The following is a 16,251-nucleotide window of genomic DNA, read 5'->3' as shown; positions in this document are numbered from 1 at the left end:
AAAATTTGTGCATTTTATTTGAATTTAGGAGGTTAGTGAGATACGTTGCCAATGAAACGAGACAATTTAGATTAAAAAGAGAAAATATGATTGCATTCTCTTATTTCAAGTGCATATTTTTTTACATTATCTTATTTTAAGAATAAAAAAATGCTCACTCCATTGGTAAATCATCTTATTCACCTACTCAGATTGAGGGTAAATACTTATTTCTAGTTAGTTTTTGCACCGTAGACACAGAAAAGGGGGCAAAAAAAAAAAAAAAAAAGGTATCAGTGGATATCTTAACAATATCAAATGCACAAGGTTATAAGTGGATTACAAGACATTTATATATATATATATATATATTATATATAGTTCAGCTCATCCATTGGAAACAAACAGGCATGCATTTTCATGTTAATCTCTAAGGAATTTTATAGACACAAACAAGACTTCTGTGAAATTACAAAGCAAAATCATGTATGTGTAACAACAGGTGTGTTATGCAGCAGAAAAACAACTTAAAACAACCGATTCCACGGGAGTAAGAGTGGTTTAGCTGGGACATTTCCCCTTTAAAGGATACTTAAGATTTTTTTTAATTCACATTTACAGTTTTTAGCTATGGCTATGAACAACCATTGGTTTTATGAATGTGAAAATAATCTGTTTAATTAAATTTTAAGTTTTTTTTTATCACTTTCAAATAAAATTTCACCTGTTTCAATAAAAGCTTGAATGTAGTGCTTTCTATTTATTTCAGCTTCATGTTTTGATTTTATTTTTAATTTTATAAAAGGTTTTATGAATTTTAATAGAAAGTATAAAAAAAACGATACATCTGCATGTCAAGAGATATGATCTCTTTGAAATAGAAATCTCATTATTCACTTATATTTTGATGTGAAATTATTCAAAAAGTACAGCAATGCCCAATATTTTTTCTTATCAGTTTTAGTACTTAAAATATGCTCAGTAAACAAAAAGTTTATTCCTGATATTAATTAGGGCAGAACAAAATAATTGACTTTATAAAAGGATTTAATTTGAACATTAATATTTAAAAAAAATTTAGCCCCCTAGTAATTGGTACAAAAACTGTTGATTTTTTTACAGTTTGATCAACTCAAAATCTGAAGTTGGAGGGCCTCTTTCCATGACCCTCATCTTTATCTCCCGCCACAGATTCGGGTCAGAACAAAGGCTGCGCTAATTTAAAATCGTCATATTACTTTTATTCACTTTTAGTGTCGTTAACAGTTAAAATAATTTCAAGAGGAAGAAATGATTTAGGGCAGAAGTGATGAAAGGAAATTTGGGTTGAAAATGAGTGTAAGCATCAGAAAGAACATGATCTTTATTCAGAGAGCCTTCCAGTAACAAATGTCATTTTACGAAGACACTGAAATTCCTCTTTCAGGAACTAACAAAAGAGTATAATCATTAAAAAGACTGAACAGGTTATTGTAACAGTGGCTTTATTCAGAGCTTTTTTAGACACATAGTGAATATCTCAAAGCTGGAATGTACACTAAGAAAATGATAGGTCCGTATGTGTTTTATTTAAAAGAAGGGGAAGTAATTAATACTTTACAGTGTTTGTTACATAGTAAATTAAAGTCAACATTGTGGGTTACTGAATTAAAAAAGGGGAAAACTATTTGGAACTTCATTGTGTTTCATTGCCCCAGGTCCTGTGTTACCAACACTTCCTTCCTCCTTCTGACTGAAACTGCTTTGTTAGTCATCAGAAAGCCTTCGCTGTTTTTTAAATGCAAAACAAAGCACACAGATATAAACTCAGATAATTAAACATGTTTAAATCCAGATTTATGAGGAAGACAATTTGTAGGACAGTCTATACTCACAGTGGCGTGGTTCTGCTGAAACACAGCATGTAACGCAACACAAAGCAGACAGTTTCATAGCTTTATCTTTGAAAAGTATGAAGACATAAATAGATCAACAGGAAGAGCTTTAATAATAAGGCTATAAGGAAATTAATAACTGGAGTTTGTGCCAAAAGAGGACAAGAAGGCGATCCTGTTCCTTTTAAGTTCTGTACTATAAGCAAATCATTTTAGATTATCAAGCCACAGAAACTACAGAGAAAAAAAAAAGCAGTCATGGAAGTACAAAAGATCCATAAAACAAAAATAAATCAAGCTTCTTGAAATACAATTACAACAGAGGGTATGGTGATTATCAGCTTGTGGGGGAGGGTCTACCATTTGACTTTTACCAAAGATCCCAAATTTATGAATGCATATTGTTTTCTGAAATCTTTAAACGAAATCACTTTTTCACCATAAAACAGGAAATGTAAATGCAAGAGTGCAAAAAGTAGAGACTACACAAAAAAGGAGCATTACTTAACATGAAGAACAAGGAGCACAACACTGAAGGTGTTATAGCTGAGCTAACCGTCCAACAGCCTGGTTCTTTCTGTAAACACTGGTGCTATAAAACAAACTGGTTCTGGATTGAATGTTCATGTTTTTCCTTTATGTCTTGTGATGATCAGTCTCAGTCTGCCCTCTAGTCCATCCTTCATTAGTTCTTCGACAGCTCTTTGGACAGCCAGTCCAGTCCTTCATACAGCCCGGTGCCCTGGGTGGCGCAGGTGGACTCGATGTGCCACTGTGGAGACGAAGCACACCTGACTGTCAGGATGGGAAGTTTTGCATCCCAACAAGGTCCGCAATTCAACAGCGAGCGCGGTAAGATTTTTGTTTTATTCAAGTTACTCACAGTTCTGCTGCGAAGGCCGTGCAATCCAAGTCTGTCTGCCAGTTCACTGACTGTTAAGGCGTTGGGAAGGTCCTGTTTATTGGCAAATACCAGCAAAACAGCATCTCTGAGCTCATCCTCCTGAAGCTGCACATAAAGAAGATAGATGTGACTTATGAGGCATGAAAACACAGATACTGATTTTAATCAGCTGAAAGTCAAAATCAACAAATAATGTTTTGATTCAGGTTCACAAGTATACTAAAAAAAAAAAAAAAAAAAAAGAACTAAAAATTTGCATTTTTGTCCCATTTATAGAGCGCATCAAACTAAAAAGTAATGTAAAATTGCTTCCACAAATGAACATGCAGGTTATTTTTTATCAGTAGCAAAGTCCTCAGGGATTTGCAGATGAGAAATTAAAGATAAATGAAACTCACTAATGGCTAAAAAGAATCCTAAACTGCTGTAATCACTGCTACTGTCCTCATCTATTAGACATTTATTCTCCTGTGAATTCCTGCCTCTAGTAAACTGGCCGAACCTCTTCTAAGAATGACAATGTCAAACAAGTGTTTCTAGTAACTCCCAAGGAATTTCTGGATGACTTTAGCTCACAGTGATAGTCATAATATCAGGTGTAAAATAAAATGGACTACAATAATATTTCATTGCTTCACAGATGGGAAACTTCTGGGTTTTTCCAGCAAGGAAAGAAATATTCAAGAGAATTTAATGTAATTTTTGAAACATACAAAAACTTTTTTTTTTAAATACATACCATTTTAGACAGCTCCTCTGCAGACTCAGTCACTCTTTCTCTGTCATTACTGTCCACTACAAAGATGAGCCCCTAAGAAATAATTTAAAAAAAAGAATAGAAGTGGCATTATGATAGAAATGTTTAGTATTTTGTAATAGATATATTTAGATAATTTATCAAAATAGCATTAAACTCATGTTTAGTCTTTTTTTTTGTCTTTTTTTCTATTTTTCAGTCTGGACATTTAAAGTGAATGTTTAGACACCAGAAAGGGAACTTTTTTTTTAATATAAAATCCATGTTTGTCTTTTTTTGATTACTTATGTAATCTTTGCTGTTTAATTCCTTTTAAATAAGCAATCAAAGGCTTTTTTCGAGCGAAGACTCATATTGATGCTATTCGCAGAATCGGGTTGGTGAGGGAATGCGTTTAAAATAATTCAATTATAAGGTGATACTATATTTTACACCTTTTTGAGTGTCTCCATTATTTTACCATAAGTTATCCAGTCAGTAACTAGATTCCCTGCTTTAATATAATTTATTATTTCATATCTGTGTTATCTTTTCATTCCCAAATACAAAGTTAAAAAAAGAACTAACTTAACATCCCCTTAAGACAGTAACAGGAAGAGAAACAATGAAAGAAACTATAAAGAGAAAGAAGGAAAGAAAGAAAGAAAGGAACTACTCAAAGCGTTAAACAGTTTAGTCACTGCACTATAAGAAATCCCCACAGTTAAAAATAAATAATAGAGTTCTTCCATAGAAGGGTTTCCTTTGTGAATCTGAACCAATGTTGTTCTCATACCTGCGTGTTCTGGAAGTAATGCCTCCACAGAGGTCTGATCTTGTCTTGGCCGCCAACATCCCAAACAGTGAAGCTGATATTTTTGTATTCTACCGTCTCCACATTGAAACCTTGAAGAAAAAGGGGACAGATTAAAAAATATATATCTATTAAAATAATTAACACTAAAAAAAGGATCTTGAAATAAAGAGATTAGTTTCAAATAAACGTCTTACCTATGGTTGGGATAGTGGTCACGATTTCACCAAGCTTCAGTTTGTACAGAATGGTTGTTTTTCCAGCAGCATCTAATCCAACTGAGGAGAGGAGATGAAACATGACAAGTTATTTAAGGAACAACTCATAACCTGATCAACAAAGGAGAAACGCTGTACGGCTGTACAAAGTATGGATATTTCCTGTCCTAATCGTAAAAGACTGCAACTACTTAATTCAAAGTAATACTGTTTGTGTACCCTACTATCTTAGTTAAACAGTTTTCCTTTTAGAGATACAGGACAACAGAACAGTTCTTTACTCATAGTTCAAACTGTCACTTTTTGAGGAACTCAGAGTTTTAGTTTGCAGACATTTTGATAAAACCGTCTTATGCAGCTGTTAGTTTTATTATCTTAATATCCCACCAACCATGAATCAACATTGTTACGAAATCATCTTAACTGTTTCTTTGGTCTAAGATAAGCTCCTCCTTAACAGCTGTTTTAATTAGCATTTTTTTTCCTTTAGACAAAAATACTGAATTCCAAACTGATTAAATGATTAATTTAGACAATTGGTTCCCAAATTTTAGTTTACTTCTCTGATAAGTATTTACTCTGATCAGAGATGCTTTACGTACTCTAAGCGTTTCATACAGAAAGATAAATAATGGTGCACCACTCCTCCCTACCTCCATTTTCTCTGTAAATATTTACCGACCTCTTTGTACATCACTGTCCAATGCAAACTAGATTATGGTTTAAAGCTTAATTCGTGACTATTTTGTATCTGGATCCAACTAATTTGGATTTCAATTAATTACAAGAATAGCTTTTAAACTGAAATAAGGAATAAAATAAGTTATACAATGCTATTAAAAAACGAGGTGAACATGTCAATCTGCTGTAGACTGGAAAAAAAATTTAAGGGTAGCTTCCTTCAAATGTTCAGGATTATTTGAATAAGAACCTATGCTAGAGAGCCATGTTGCATTTTAGGGTAACGGTTGGTAAAACAGCTTCCCCTCCAAAAAAAAACAAAACAAAATAGAAACCTTTAAGCCTTTTTCTCCAACTAAACTTTGGACATTTTTTCATGTTCATTTTCTCCTTTAACTAATCATGAAATGCAAACAGATTTGACATTATATGACATGAAAAAGTTAAAGTTTTATTTAGAGCTGCAACTAACAAGTATGTTGCAAATCGATTAAACTGTTAATTATTTTTTTAGATTAATAATCGGAGAGCCAAAGGTTCCTTAAAGGTATAGAGGACGATCTTTTATTTCCAGGGGGGATCATCAAAATAAGTGCTCCCCCTATTTGTCAGTAATTCTGGTGATATGTTTACGTAAGGCCGTCCTAAATGCTCGTCCCCAGTTAGCTATAGTTTTCTGCGCATGCGCACTTTCAGCCGTATATCTGTGGTGAGCTTCGGTGAACCTCAATATTCTCCCCATGGTTCTTTGAAAATGGCCGAGGGTCGTAAGAGAATAGGTGTCTACGAAGTGTACGAGAAGAACAGAAAGGCCTCAGAAGAGGCAGATATATCCCAGAATGCTTTGCACAGAGAGCTATTCTATGTCGCCATAGGCTATTCCTACCCAACAGCGGCGACTAATAAAGATAGTGTAGGTACCACACAGTGGAGGAGGACTTGCGTGACCAAAGGGGAGAAAAAAGAAGTGATCAATTATGGAAAAGGTAAGTTACCTGAGTTCATTATAAAGTTCACTATAGAGTCCCCTCTCTATATAGCGATTGAGGGGTTACGGTGGACGTGCGGGCGTGGTAAGCTCGCATGAGCTATGAGAACAGCAACTTTTAAACAGAGCGTGCATGAGGAATGGGCTTGTGCACACTTTTAATAGGCGTTCCCTATGGGAAGCGGACACAGGGTTGTGCATGTGCATTTTTTTTTTTAGAGGAGAGGGCGGGTCTTTTAAAAAACTCGCAAAAATCCTCTGCAATACATTTAAGGAACATTTTTCTTTATGAAATTAAATAAAACTTTTCCACTTGGAGTTTGGGATAGGGCATAATGAGAGAAAAAAAAGGACTTTTTTTTTTTTATCTAATGCAAAATTGTATATAGTACAATTTTGATATAATTACTGCTCTAAGTGGGTTTCTCTGTCAACTAAAGTCATAATTTAGAGTTTATACTCCAGTTGACGATTAATCAAATACTAAATTAGTTGACGATTATTTTAATAATTGATTCATCACGATTCAATTGTTTCAGGCCTAGTTTTATTATATAACTATTATAATAGACAGTTCAAGGAGTGTAATTTGTTTTAAAACTTTATTTTAATGTTTGTGTATTTGTCAGCAGGATTTCGATCACCAAATGAAACTATCAAGGGTACAAGAAAAAAATTAACTTAATATGGGATATTTTAAATCCATTCTTGAAATGTTTTATTCAAAATCTATAAAGGAAATAATAAAAGAGACTTTCCTTACCATAAAAGATCTTTTTTTATCTTAAAAAAAAAAAAATAACTCCACAAACTTCCTTTAAGGACTGTAACAGAACTCTTTCATGTTTTTTTGTTGTAATAACTGAGAATTTTGAGAGACATATTTTATAAAATTCCCCCATCTTACTTTTGATTAAAAAGTTGCTAACATTCTTTAATGGAGGCCACATTAAAAGCCTGTCGTTTCAAACCTCTTTACGTAAAACGCCTTTTTTCGGGGGAAAACTTCATTCTCTTTCCGGAAACAATACACAGCCTGCCTTTCACTCGTTTTCCCCCCTCTTACCCTTTAACAGCTGCTCTTAAAGCGGGACTTCACCTCTTTTTTCCTCGGGGAAGCGATGCTAACTGCCCGTTAGCCAAACCAAACTTTCACTCACCCATCAAAATCCTCATCTGTTTTTTCCCAAACAGCCGACCGAAGATGGACGAGATGGTGAGCCCCATGGCTGCCCGAGGATGTCCGACTCTATAAAACTATAACTGATATTAAACCACAGCTACAGCGAAACCAAATATGTTTTAAAACGGGTCCGAGGTGAAGGAGGGAAGTTACTGTGATTTCACTAGTCCAGACTGCCACGTCCGGTGTAAACGTGGAAGACACCGCGTCATCAGTCCACTAACACAACAACCAAAGATTTTATTAAGCATATATTTATACAAACCTAAATGTATACAGGGTTTATGGGCATTTATTTTCAAATTAGAGAACAGATTTCAGTAACTTCAGTAATAAAATAAGGTGTATTACGTTTTTTTTGTTTGTTTGTTTTTTTTTCAGGATTTTTGACGGTTAAATAGAAATACCACTAGGCGTCGCTGTTGCGCAACAATGTATAGCTTTTCCAGGCAGAAGTCCCTATATAGAGAATAAAATAGAAAATCCCTTTATTGTCCCACAATGGGGAAATTGTGGTGTCACAGCAGCAGCTTTAAAGGATTATACCAAAAGTGGCCACACAAATGTCGACCCTAGGAAAGTGTATAAAAATAACAGAATAAGTGACAGAGTTAGGAAAAATAAACATAACTTTTTTTTTTAGATGAGATTAGATTCAACTTTATTGTCATTACACAGCTACAGGTACAAGGCAACGAAATGCAGCTTAGGTCTAACCAGAAGTGCAATAGCAGCAAGTGCAGGATAAATAATGGTTCTATAAATACAGGACATGGGTTTCTACTGAATAAGTATAGAGATGAATACCATTGTAAACAGAATCTTACTAATAGATGAATATAATATATAGATAACTAGTGTTATGAACTAAATTTACAGCTGGATATGTACCAAATATATTATACAGGTGGATATTACTATAAAAAGGGTTTTTACAGTTAAATTAAAGTGCAGTGGAAGGTAATTGCATATTACAGTTTAAGTACGTTATTTCAAATGTATATGTAAACAATTGGTACTGTGAATAAACAGTCGGCAGTGCAAATCAATAGTGTTATACTGTGTTTTTACAATATAAATAATGTGCATCTGGATTATTCAATATACAGTTGTGGACTTTTTTACAGTAATGGATATGTGACAAAATTGAGGTTATTGGGAACAGTGAGCGTTACAAAGTCTTACAGCTTCTGGGAGGAAGGATCTGTGATAACGCTCCATGGTGCATTTAAGGTGCAGCTCAGTCTCAGTTCTCTAGTCAGTTCTCCTGTAAGACATCAGTGGTACCCGCGGCTATTGGGCCCCTTGGGGCAGGGACCACCAAACTGAAGGAGTGGTTACAGCAGATCCCTAGAAATACATGAGACATCTCGGTCCAACCAGAGGCCTGGGAGCTGGATATATATAGGTATATATATAGGTATATATATATATATATATATATATATATATATATATATATATATATATATATATATATATATATATATATATATATATATATATATATATATATATATATATATATATATATATATATATATATATATATATATATATATATATATATATATATATTTATATATGAAGTCTACATGTAGCCTACACATGCAAGAACAACATTGGGAGGTAAGTGTTAAAGTTAAGATGTCTCTTTATTGGACTTGGGTTATTTCATAAAATGTTGTCAGAAGAGCAAGAGAAAACAAACAGGCGTTTTTGTCTTTATGAATTACAGGATCAGTTTACAATAATGAATTTCCACGGGAAATTTGTTGTAAGGTCACTGGGAATGAGATTACTCCATGTGGGGATTACCATTTGAAAGGAATGCTGTGATGCCAGCTACACTTAAAAGCCTAGGTGGAGTCAAAACAGCAACATGTGATAAGGTGCAGGAGTTTATAAAAAGGTGCCATGTGACAGGTTGAAGCAGTTTAACAGAGGACTGCAGTGAAGACATATTTTATAGTGACATTTGTAGTGAATGAGAGTTATGGCTACACTGAATTCAACAAACGTTTTCAGTGGCTTACTGGACGCACGGCAGGTAGTTGGGAATATATTTGGGAAGTCTGAAGGGCATTCTGGTATTGATTTAAACTGTATTTTTTATTTTGCTTTTCAGATTGACGCTCTCTCTGTGTTGTACATAGTGTTGCTTTCTCTCAGGTATTGTTATTACTTATATATTCTTTAATTAAACTTAATGAATTCTTGCAGAGAGGATTATGACCATGTAAGCGCAGTTCATTGTTTGCAGCTGACTGTCATTCTATTAATTCACCAAGAGACATTTGCCAAACCTGCAGAGCAGCATGTCTACTTTTTTTTTTATTTCAGAAGTAAGCTTACATAATGCAGTTGTGTGAATTTCATAACTTGTAGTTGTCACACAGTACTTATAGTTTCCCACAGTAAGGTCTTTCAAAGTCAATGTTTAATGGTAAAAGAAAACTGTTTTATTCCCACTAATCCGAGTAGGGGGTTATCATTTGATGGTTATTGTTTACACTTGATAGACTTGATAGACACTAGTTGTGTTTTAACTTTTTGGGGATGATTCAGTAAAAATAAGATGACAGAATCACCTGAGCTTCATGTAATTTGTTTATTTTGATGCATTTTTGATCACACTTAAGTTTCCCCTACAGTAAGATCGGTTTTTGGCTATCTTAATGAGTATTTTCCTTTAGCACTGTGAAATTATGGCTTTTAATCAAAATAGAATTAAAATCAACAGATTTTTATAAAAAAAGAATGTATTATTTCCCTTTCAAACCCGTTTTACCTGTAATATTTCCTTACATCAAAAATAATTTTTACATTTATGTTGGCTTATCCAATTAACCCAGTCTCAAATTGAACTAAGGCAGTTTGCATTTGGAATTATGACATTTTATTCAACCAGAAGCTTTAATGCCTTAGCTTCTACTTTAGTTACTTATTACTATTATTATTGTTGTAGTTGAGGCAAGGGTTTGTTCTTTGTTTATTAAAAATTCCAACAAATTACTTTATGCAGTGTAACTGGGAGTTCTTCCGTCTTGCTGGTTTCTATAGTAAAATGGAGACGACTGAGAGGGCAGGTGAGTTCAGGTGCTTGAATTGACAAGCTTTACTTTTGTTTGGAACTGTTCTATTTTTTTTTTTTTTTGTACTTTATTTTTGATAAGATTTTCCAGAATACAACACCAACAAAAAAAAGAGGCAATATAACATAATAAAAAAAGTGTTAATTAACATATATATATATATATATATATATATATATATATATATATATATATATATATATATATATATATATATATATATATAGAGAGAGAGAGAGAGAGAAAAAAAAAGAAGATAAATAAACAAAAATTGCAACGAGCACAGTGAAAAGCAATCGAAATAGAGAGATCACCAAAGGAGGGGCACGAAAATACAACACGGAAAAACATTTAATTATGAGCTGTTTTTAGGTGTATAGGTTACAGAGTATGTAGAGAGCCATGCAGAGACAAGTCAGCAGACAGTACAGCACCAGACCTCGATTATCACCCCGAATGATGAGTTAATGATCCTCAACTTACTTTAGAATTCCTATAAGTTAGCCATTTCAACCAATATTTGTGGAATTTGTTTTCCTGGAGTCTTATGATTAAACTGTTCTACTTTTTAGCAATTGGTATGCTGGAATATTTCCTTACAAAAGTGTTAAGATGAAGATCTTAATATTTTGGGTTGAGGGGGTTTCTGATAAATTGTCACAATGTAAAGAACTAGTAATTTTAAAGAAAGATATTTCTACAAAGTTTCAACTCATGTAGAGTTAATACAAACTTAAGATTTTAGATGTTTGTTAGAAAAGAAAAATAAATATTTCAGTGTAGATGTATTCATTACTTTATGTTGGTCCTTCCCAAAACAATATGAATAAAATACCTTGAAATGTGTGGTTGACACAAAGCAAAACACAAAAAGGGTTTTGTAAAGTAATGCGGAATGCATCATATTTGTTGAGGTCTTTCTGATCAGAGGTTGTATTTCTTTCAAGGTTCACCTCTTGGTGCAGCTCGCTCTGGCGGACCTGTTGGCTGCTATCGTCTTGTTGTATGCTAGCGTCATGAACAAAGTTCACCATGACAGTGATCCTGAAGTCTGCCCTTACCTCCTGCCGCTGTCAATGGTGAGGAACCATAGCTCCAGTTAAAAACAAATCATTAACCAAACCTCTTCTCAGATGTATTAACAGAAGAAAACCTGCAGCAGAGTCTGGATTAGCCTGTTAACCTAAATGCTTCAGTGGACCTTGGATTTAAAGGACAAGAAGAAACACAGGGACATAGGTTCAGTTAAATAATTTCAAGTTTTCGATAAATTCAGGTAAAAAATCTATCGGAGAAGATTTAATTGACAAAAACCATTTAAAGAACTTTTATTATTTCAGTAGAGTGAGATTTATAAGGTAAACATGCTGGCATTTCTCTTTACCCTTAGAGCACTAAGAGCTATTTATCAAAATGCTTCTTATCATAATTTTCTCTACTATTCTGGCCTTCTTTAGAATATGGCAGATTGAACAGCTGTGGCCTCTCATTTACTTCACATTGGCTTAACTCCAAGTTTTAAAACAAATGAATAAAGATGGCTCTTGTGACTCAGCACATCCTTTACATCTAGACTATAGATGCATTTTCATTTGCTTAAAGTTTCACATAAAGTCACGTTGTGAGAGGATTCACAGAAACAGTAAAAATGTCCTCCATAAGCTGCATAAAAATCGTCCTCATCAAGATGTCTGAACTTTCCCTGAACTGACTGACTGCAAGCTTGAAATATTTTAAGCATCATGCATTTAACTAAAGTTATTTCTACTTGAAATCATGCCTTTTATTGATTTATCGTGCCACGTTGTGACATTTTCTTTTTCTCTGTGTGATTATATCTTCTAGACATTTTATTTCATTTCATTCTTGTTGGCTGTTGTTTACGCCTGGAAGTCGAAGAATGCTATCCAGGGGTGGAGGGAAAGAGCATCAGATGATGATGAAGATGAACTTGTGAGGCCATAAAAAGATTGTATTTTGGTTTACATTTCTACATAAGGAGCAAAGAGTCATTTAATGCCTCCTTCTACCTCTCTTGATTAACAGGACCAGTACGGGAGAAGAATCATAGAGATTCCTATGTTTGCCTCTTTGTGGTGAGTCTTTTATTTTCCTATTTCCATAACAAAATTTCCCGAAGCATTAATTTGATCACTCTTTTATTTCAGGTTTGTCCCACTTGCATTTTACTTAATTTATGTGTGCACTCTTTTGATCAACTTTGGGATTATAATTCCTGAAGATGATAGATATCAGGATGGGCCTTTTGACAACGACAGCTCATATTGTAGCAGGTAAGCAAGAAGCCCTTATTGAATGAACAAGTTCATTATTTCAAAATGCATCGTATTAATAAAGGAAGATTTGTTTTCAGGGGTTTTGCTTAATTTCTGTCCTATTTTCTGCAGCTGTATTCTGTTCCTGCATATCAGAAATGATCCTTGCGCCACATTAGTGAGTGTCCTGATCTGCTTTTATACGCTTTGTATCCTTGTACCGGTAATTGCAGCATTTTGAAAAATTATTTACATTTTTGCTAACTATCTATTTTTTTCTTTAGGATTCGGGACACGATACTTTCATCAGAGTTTTCCTTGCCGTTATAGTGATAATAGTGATGTTTTCTTGCTCTGTAAGTCACATACAGTCATATTCATTTTAATGCAATGATATATTTCAAATAGAATTTGTTATATTGTCGCCGTGGTTTGACAGCATTACCATGTTTGGTTCTGCAACTGTTAAAGCAGTTTGTATTAATGATGCATTTCTTTTTCAGGTTATTTATTACAAAGTTGGTAAATGGTATGAGAGGTACAGGCAAGAAGGGCTCTTCCCGGTGGAGGGAGATGGACATTCAAGAAGGCAATTCAAAAGAGTGTTTTCTACAGCACGAAATATCGTTATGGTTATATTATTCTGCTGGGCACCAGGTACTTTCAAACACACACACATGAAAACAGACAATCCACTGTAAATTAGCATTAAATGAATGTTTCATGTTTGATCTTCCTGCAGCTCTTCTCCTCCTTCTGCTGTCTCTTTGGACGGAGGTTAATCAAAACAGCCTATTTGGACTTTATGTGATGCAGGTTAGTATCAGAAAAGGAAGATCCATTTATACAAGCCATTCGTCTGAATTTTAACAATTTTACTCTTTTCACTCTTTTTTTTTATTAAGTGCATTACAAAAAAAATATCATTATTATAATTTCTAGGACTGAACTTAAGAAATACTTAAGAAGTACATAAATAGTGTAAAAATGATAAATCAAGGCACAATGATAGAAAAGGTGTCAAATTCAAACTTAAAAAATATCCAGGGAAGAGGAGAGTTCCTGTCTAAAAGCAGCAGCTTTGAGTTTGGAATAGAATCTCCATTTGCTTTAATACAGTTTGCAATTCACCCCAGTGGCAAATGTTAGCTGGAGACAAAAAATGTGATTCAATATTCTGACATTATTCAGGCAGACATAATTTCTAGTCCCGTTCAGAACCGCAGGCATGTGTCAACACATTCCTCACAAGCAGGTGTCAACAGAATAGAACAGACTTTGCTGTGAGCCATAAAGTCATTATGTAAGAGTCTCTTCACACCAGCAGTCTGTGTTTTAGCCATAAATCTCCAACTATACAACAGTAATATAGCTGATTAAATCTTATGACACGAACATCGTCTAGCATGCAAACAGTATTACATCAAAAGTCCCCTGAAGTGGTGGGTATAAATAAAGGAAAATACTAATATACATACTTTTATTTGTTTTGCCAAAAGAAAAAAATAATTTAGCACCATTTGTGAACATGAAAGACAATAAAACATACAAAGTAACAGTTTAAATTATTCTTTTTTCCTGATAACCTTTCTGCTCACAAACAACAGCTTTGTTCATCAGCAGTCACACATTCATTTTATATCTTTTTACATGAATGACCGACTCCCCTTTTCTTCAGTTTTATGCTTGGAAGATTTGAAAGCATGGATATTCCTACATTTCTTAAAACTCAATAAGGAAAAAACAGAGGTGATTTTTACCAGTTCCAGTGAAGACTCCCTTGCAGATATTGGATCTTTGGCACAGCATGTCAGGCCTATTCTTACCAATTTAGTGGTTAAAACAGATGCTAGTCAGAAGTTTGAATCTCACATTAGAGCTGTTGTAAAATCCAGCTTCTTCTACTTGAGGCAGCTAGTAAAGGTTGAACCTATCTTTTCACATCAGCATTTTGAAGCAGTGCTCCATGCCTTTGTAACCACTTGGCAGGATTACTGTAATGCACTTTATAAGGGTATCAGTAATTCACACGTTTCTGGGGGTGCAGAATGCTGCTGCACATCTTTTAACAGGTACAAGCAAATTTGATCATATTTCCCCTATTTTAGCCTCATTACATTGGCTGTCAGTACATTTAACCATTGATTTTAAAATCCTTTTATTTCCTTTTAAAGCTCTAAATGGTCTTGCCCCGTCATACCTGTCTGAGCTGCTTCATCCCTACACACCCTCTCGCTCCCTTAGATCAGCTGACCAGTTGTTAGTGAGGTGCCAAAGACAAAACGCAAGCTAAGAAGGGACCATGCTTTAAAAAAAAAAAAAAAAAAAAAAATTTAAATCTTTTCTCAAGATGCTTTTTTCCCTTTGGTTTTTAACACAATCTGAGATGTTGACTTTCTCTTACTGTATTTCTTTTAGTATTTTATTATTGCTTTTTATTTAAGTACTACTTTTATACACCACTCTTTGGGTTTTGGAAGTGCTTTATAAATACATTTCCGATGGTATGGTATTCTTTTTTAGTATATTTTACATATTTTTGGTGATAAGCAGCTACATATTTATTTGACGTATTTCAATAACTAAACTCTCTACAATAACTTGCTGAATGCTGCGGATTTATATTATAGGTGTTAATTCATTTATGGTTCTCATTTTATATGCATGGCCAAAAAAGGTGTTTTTTCATAATTTTCCTTTAAAGAAATACTATCTTTTTTATTTTCTGCTAAAAAAAAAAAAAAAAAAAAAAAAGCAGATAAGCTTATTTCTTCCTTGTTTCTACCATGTTACTAAATATTTATAGTTCCATGGCTCTAAAAGGTGTTGGTATTTTCTCTTTAAAAAAGAAAGAAGTTTTTACAACTTTCTGTTTTTCATTATTATTATTATTTCAGGCTGCCTCTGTGTCCCTCCAAGGATTCCTTAACAGTATGGTTTATGCCTGGAGACGACCTAACTTCACCGAAGCTGTTCTTGGAGAGAACACACCCCTGCTAAGATATGACCGCAGGGCTTTCTTTGAGGAATCTTTTGAAAGCTGACACACAGATGGCACTAAGAGAACATTGTTATGCTATAACGTTCTGCACTGATCTCAGGGGGACCAACTGGACACTCATATTATAAACGTCTAGACTGAAACACAAGCTGAATGTGTCGACTAAAATGTCAAAATGAATGAAGAAAAGTTATTGTTTGCATTTTTTAACTGCATATTTTTGTAACCTTTTAGAACTGGTTTCATTCCTAAATTAATTAAGACTTGAATGTATGTAAAATATTTTATATTATATTTATTAACGGCTGCTTAAGGACATAAAAAAAAATATTGACTTAAGCATATGCTGCTGTCATTGTAGCTTAGTATTTTGTAATTGATCTCATTCTGGTGTATCTAATGTTTTGTATTTATTCATTTTGATCAGCATTATATTTCTATGACCAGTGATTTGTGGTGTTTTAACGCTGTTTAAGTGGTTAAAGAGGCTATGCACTTTAAA

At 33.9% G+C, this 16,251-nt stretch overlaps 2 protein-coding genes across 2 annotated transcripts; one reads left to right on the top strand and one right to left on the bottom strand.

Moving 5' to 3' along the window:
- Positions 1-1,446: 1,446 nt before the first annotated feature.
- On the bottom strand, positions 1,447-7,570 carry LOC119793026 (ADP-ribosylation factor 5-like). The gene is made up of 6 exons (XM_038299955.1): positions 7,355-7,570; positions 4,505-4,585; positions 4,290-4,399; positions 3,497-3,568; positions 2,737-2,862; positions 1,447-2,625 (listed from the first exon to the last, which is right to left on the bottom strand). Exons 1-6 carry the CDS (start codon positions 7,419-7,421, stop codon positions 2,539-2,541), a joined length of 543 nt encoding a protein of 180 aa, XP_038155883.1. The 5' UTR covers positions 7,422-7,570; the 3' UTR covers positions 1,447-2,538.
- A 1,754-nt stretch (positions 7,571-9,324) lies between these two features.
- On the top strand, positions 9,325-16,251 carry si:dkey-30c15.2 (uncharacterized protein LOC558938 homolog). Its single transcript, XM_038299948.1, has 12 exons — positions 9,325-9,427; positions 9,506-9,549; positions 10,403-10,466; positions 11,420-11,551; positions 12,318-12,425; positions 12,519-12,568; positions 12,641-12,766; positions 12,881-12,926; positions 13,033-13,104; positions 13,252-13,405; positions 13,491-13,564; positions 15,646-16,251. Exons 1-12 carry the CDS (start codon positions 9,365-9,367, stop codon positions 15,790-15,792), a joined length of 1,080 nt encoding a protein of 359 aa, XP_038155876.1. The 5' UTR covers positions 9,325-9,364; the 3' UTR covers positions 15,793-16,251.

This window comes from Cyprinodon tularosa, unplaced genomic scaffold (genome assembly GCF_016077235.1).
Source record: "Cyprinodon tularosa strain WSP-4 unplaced genomic scaffold, ASM1607723v1 ctg44, whole genome shotgun sequence".
Classification (NCBI taxonomy): Eukaryota; Metazoa; Chordata; class Actinopteri; order Cyprinodontiformes; family Cyprinodontidae; genus Cyprinodon; species Cyprinodon tularosa.
Note: the sequence above shows the minus strand (reverse complement) of the source record. Positions and strands in the feature narration are given on the sequence as shown.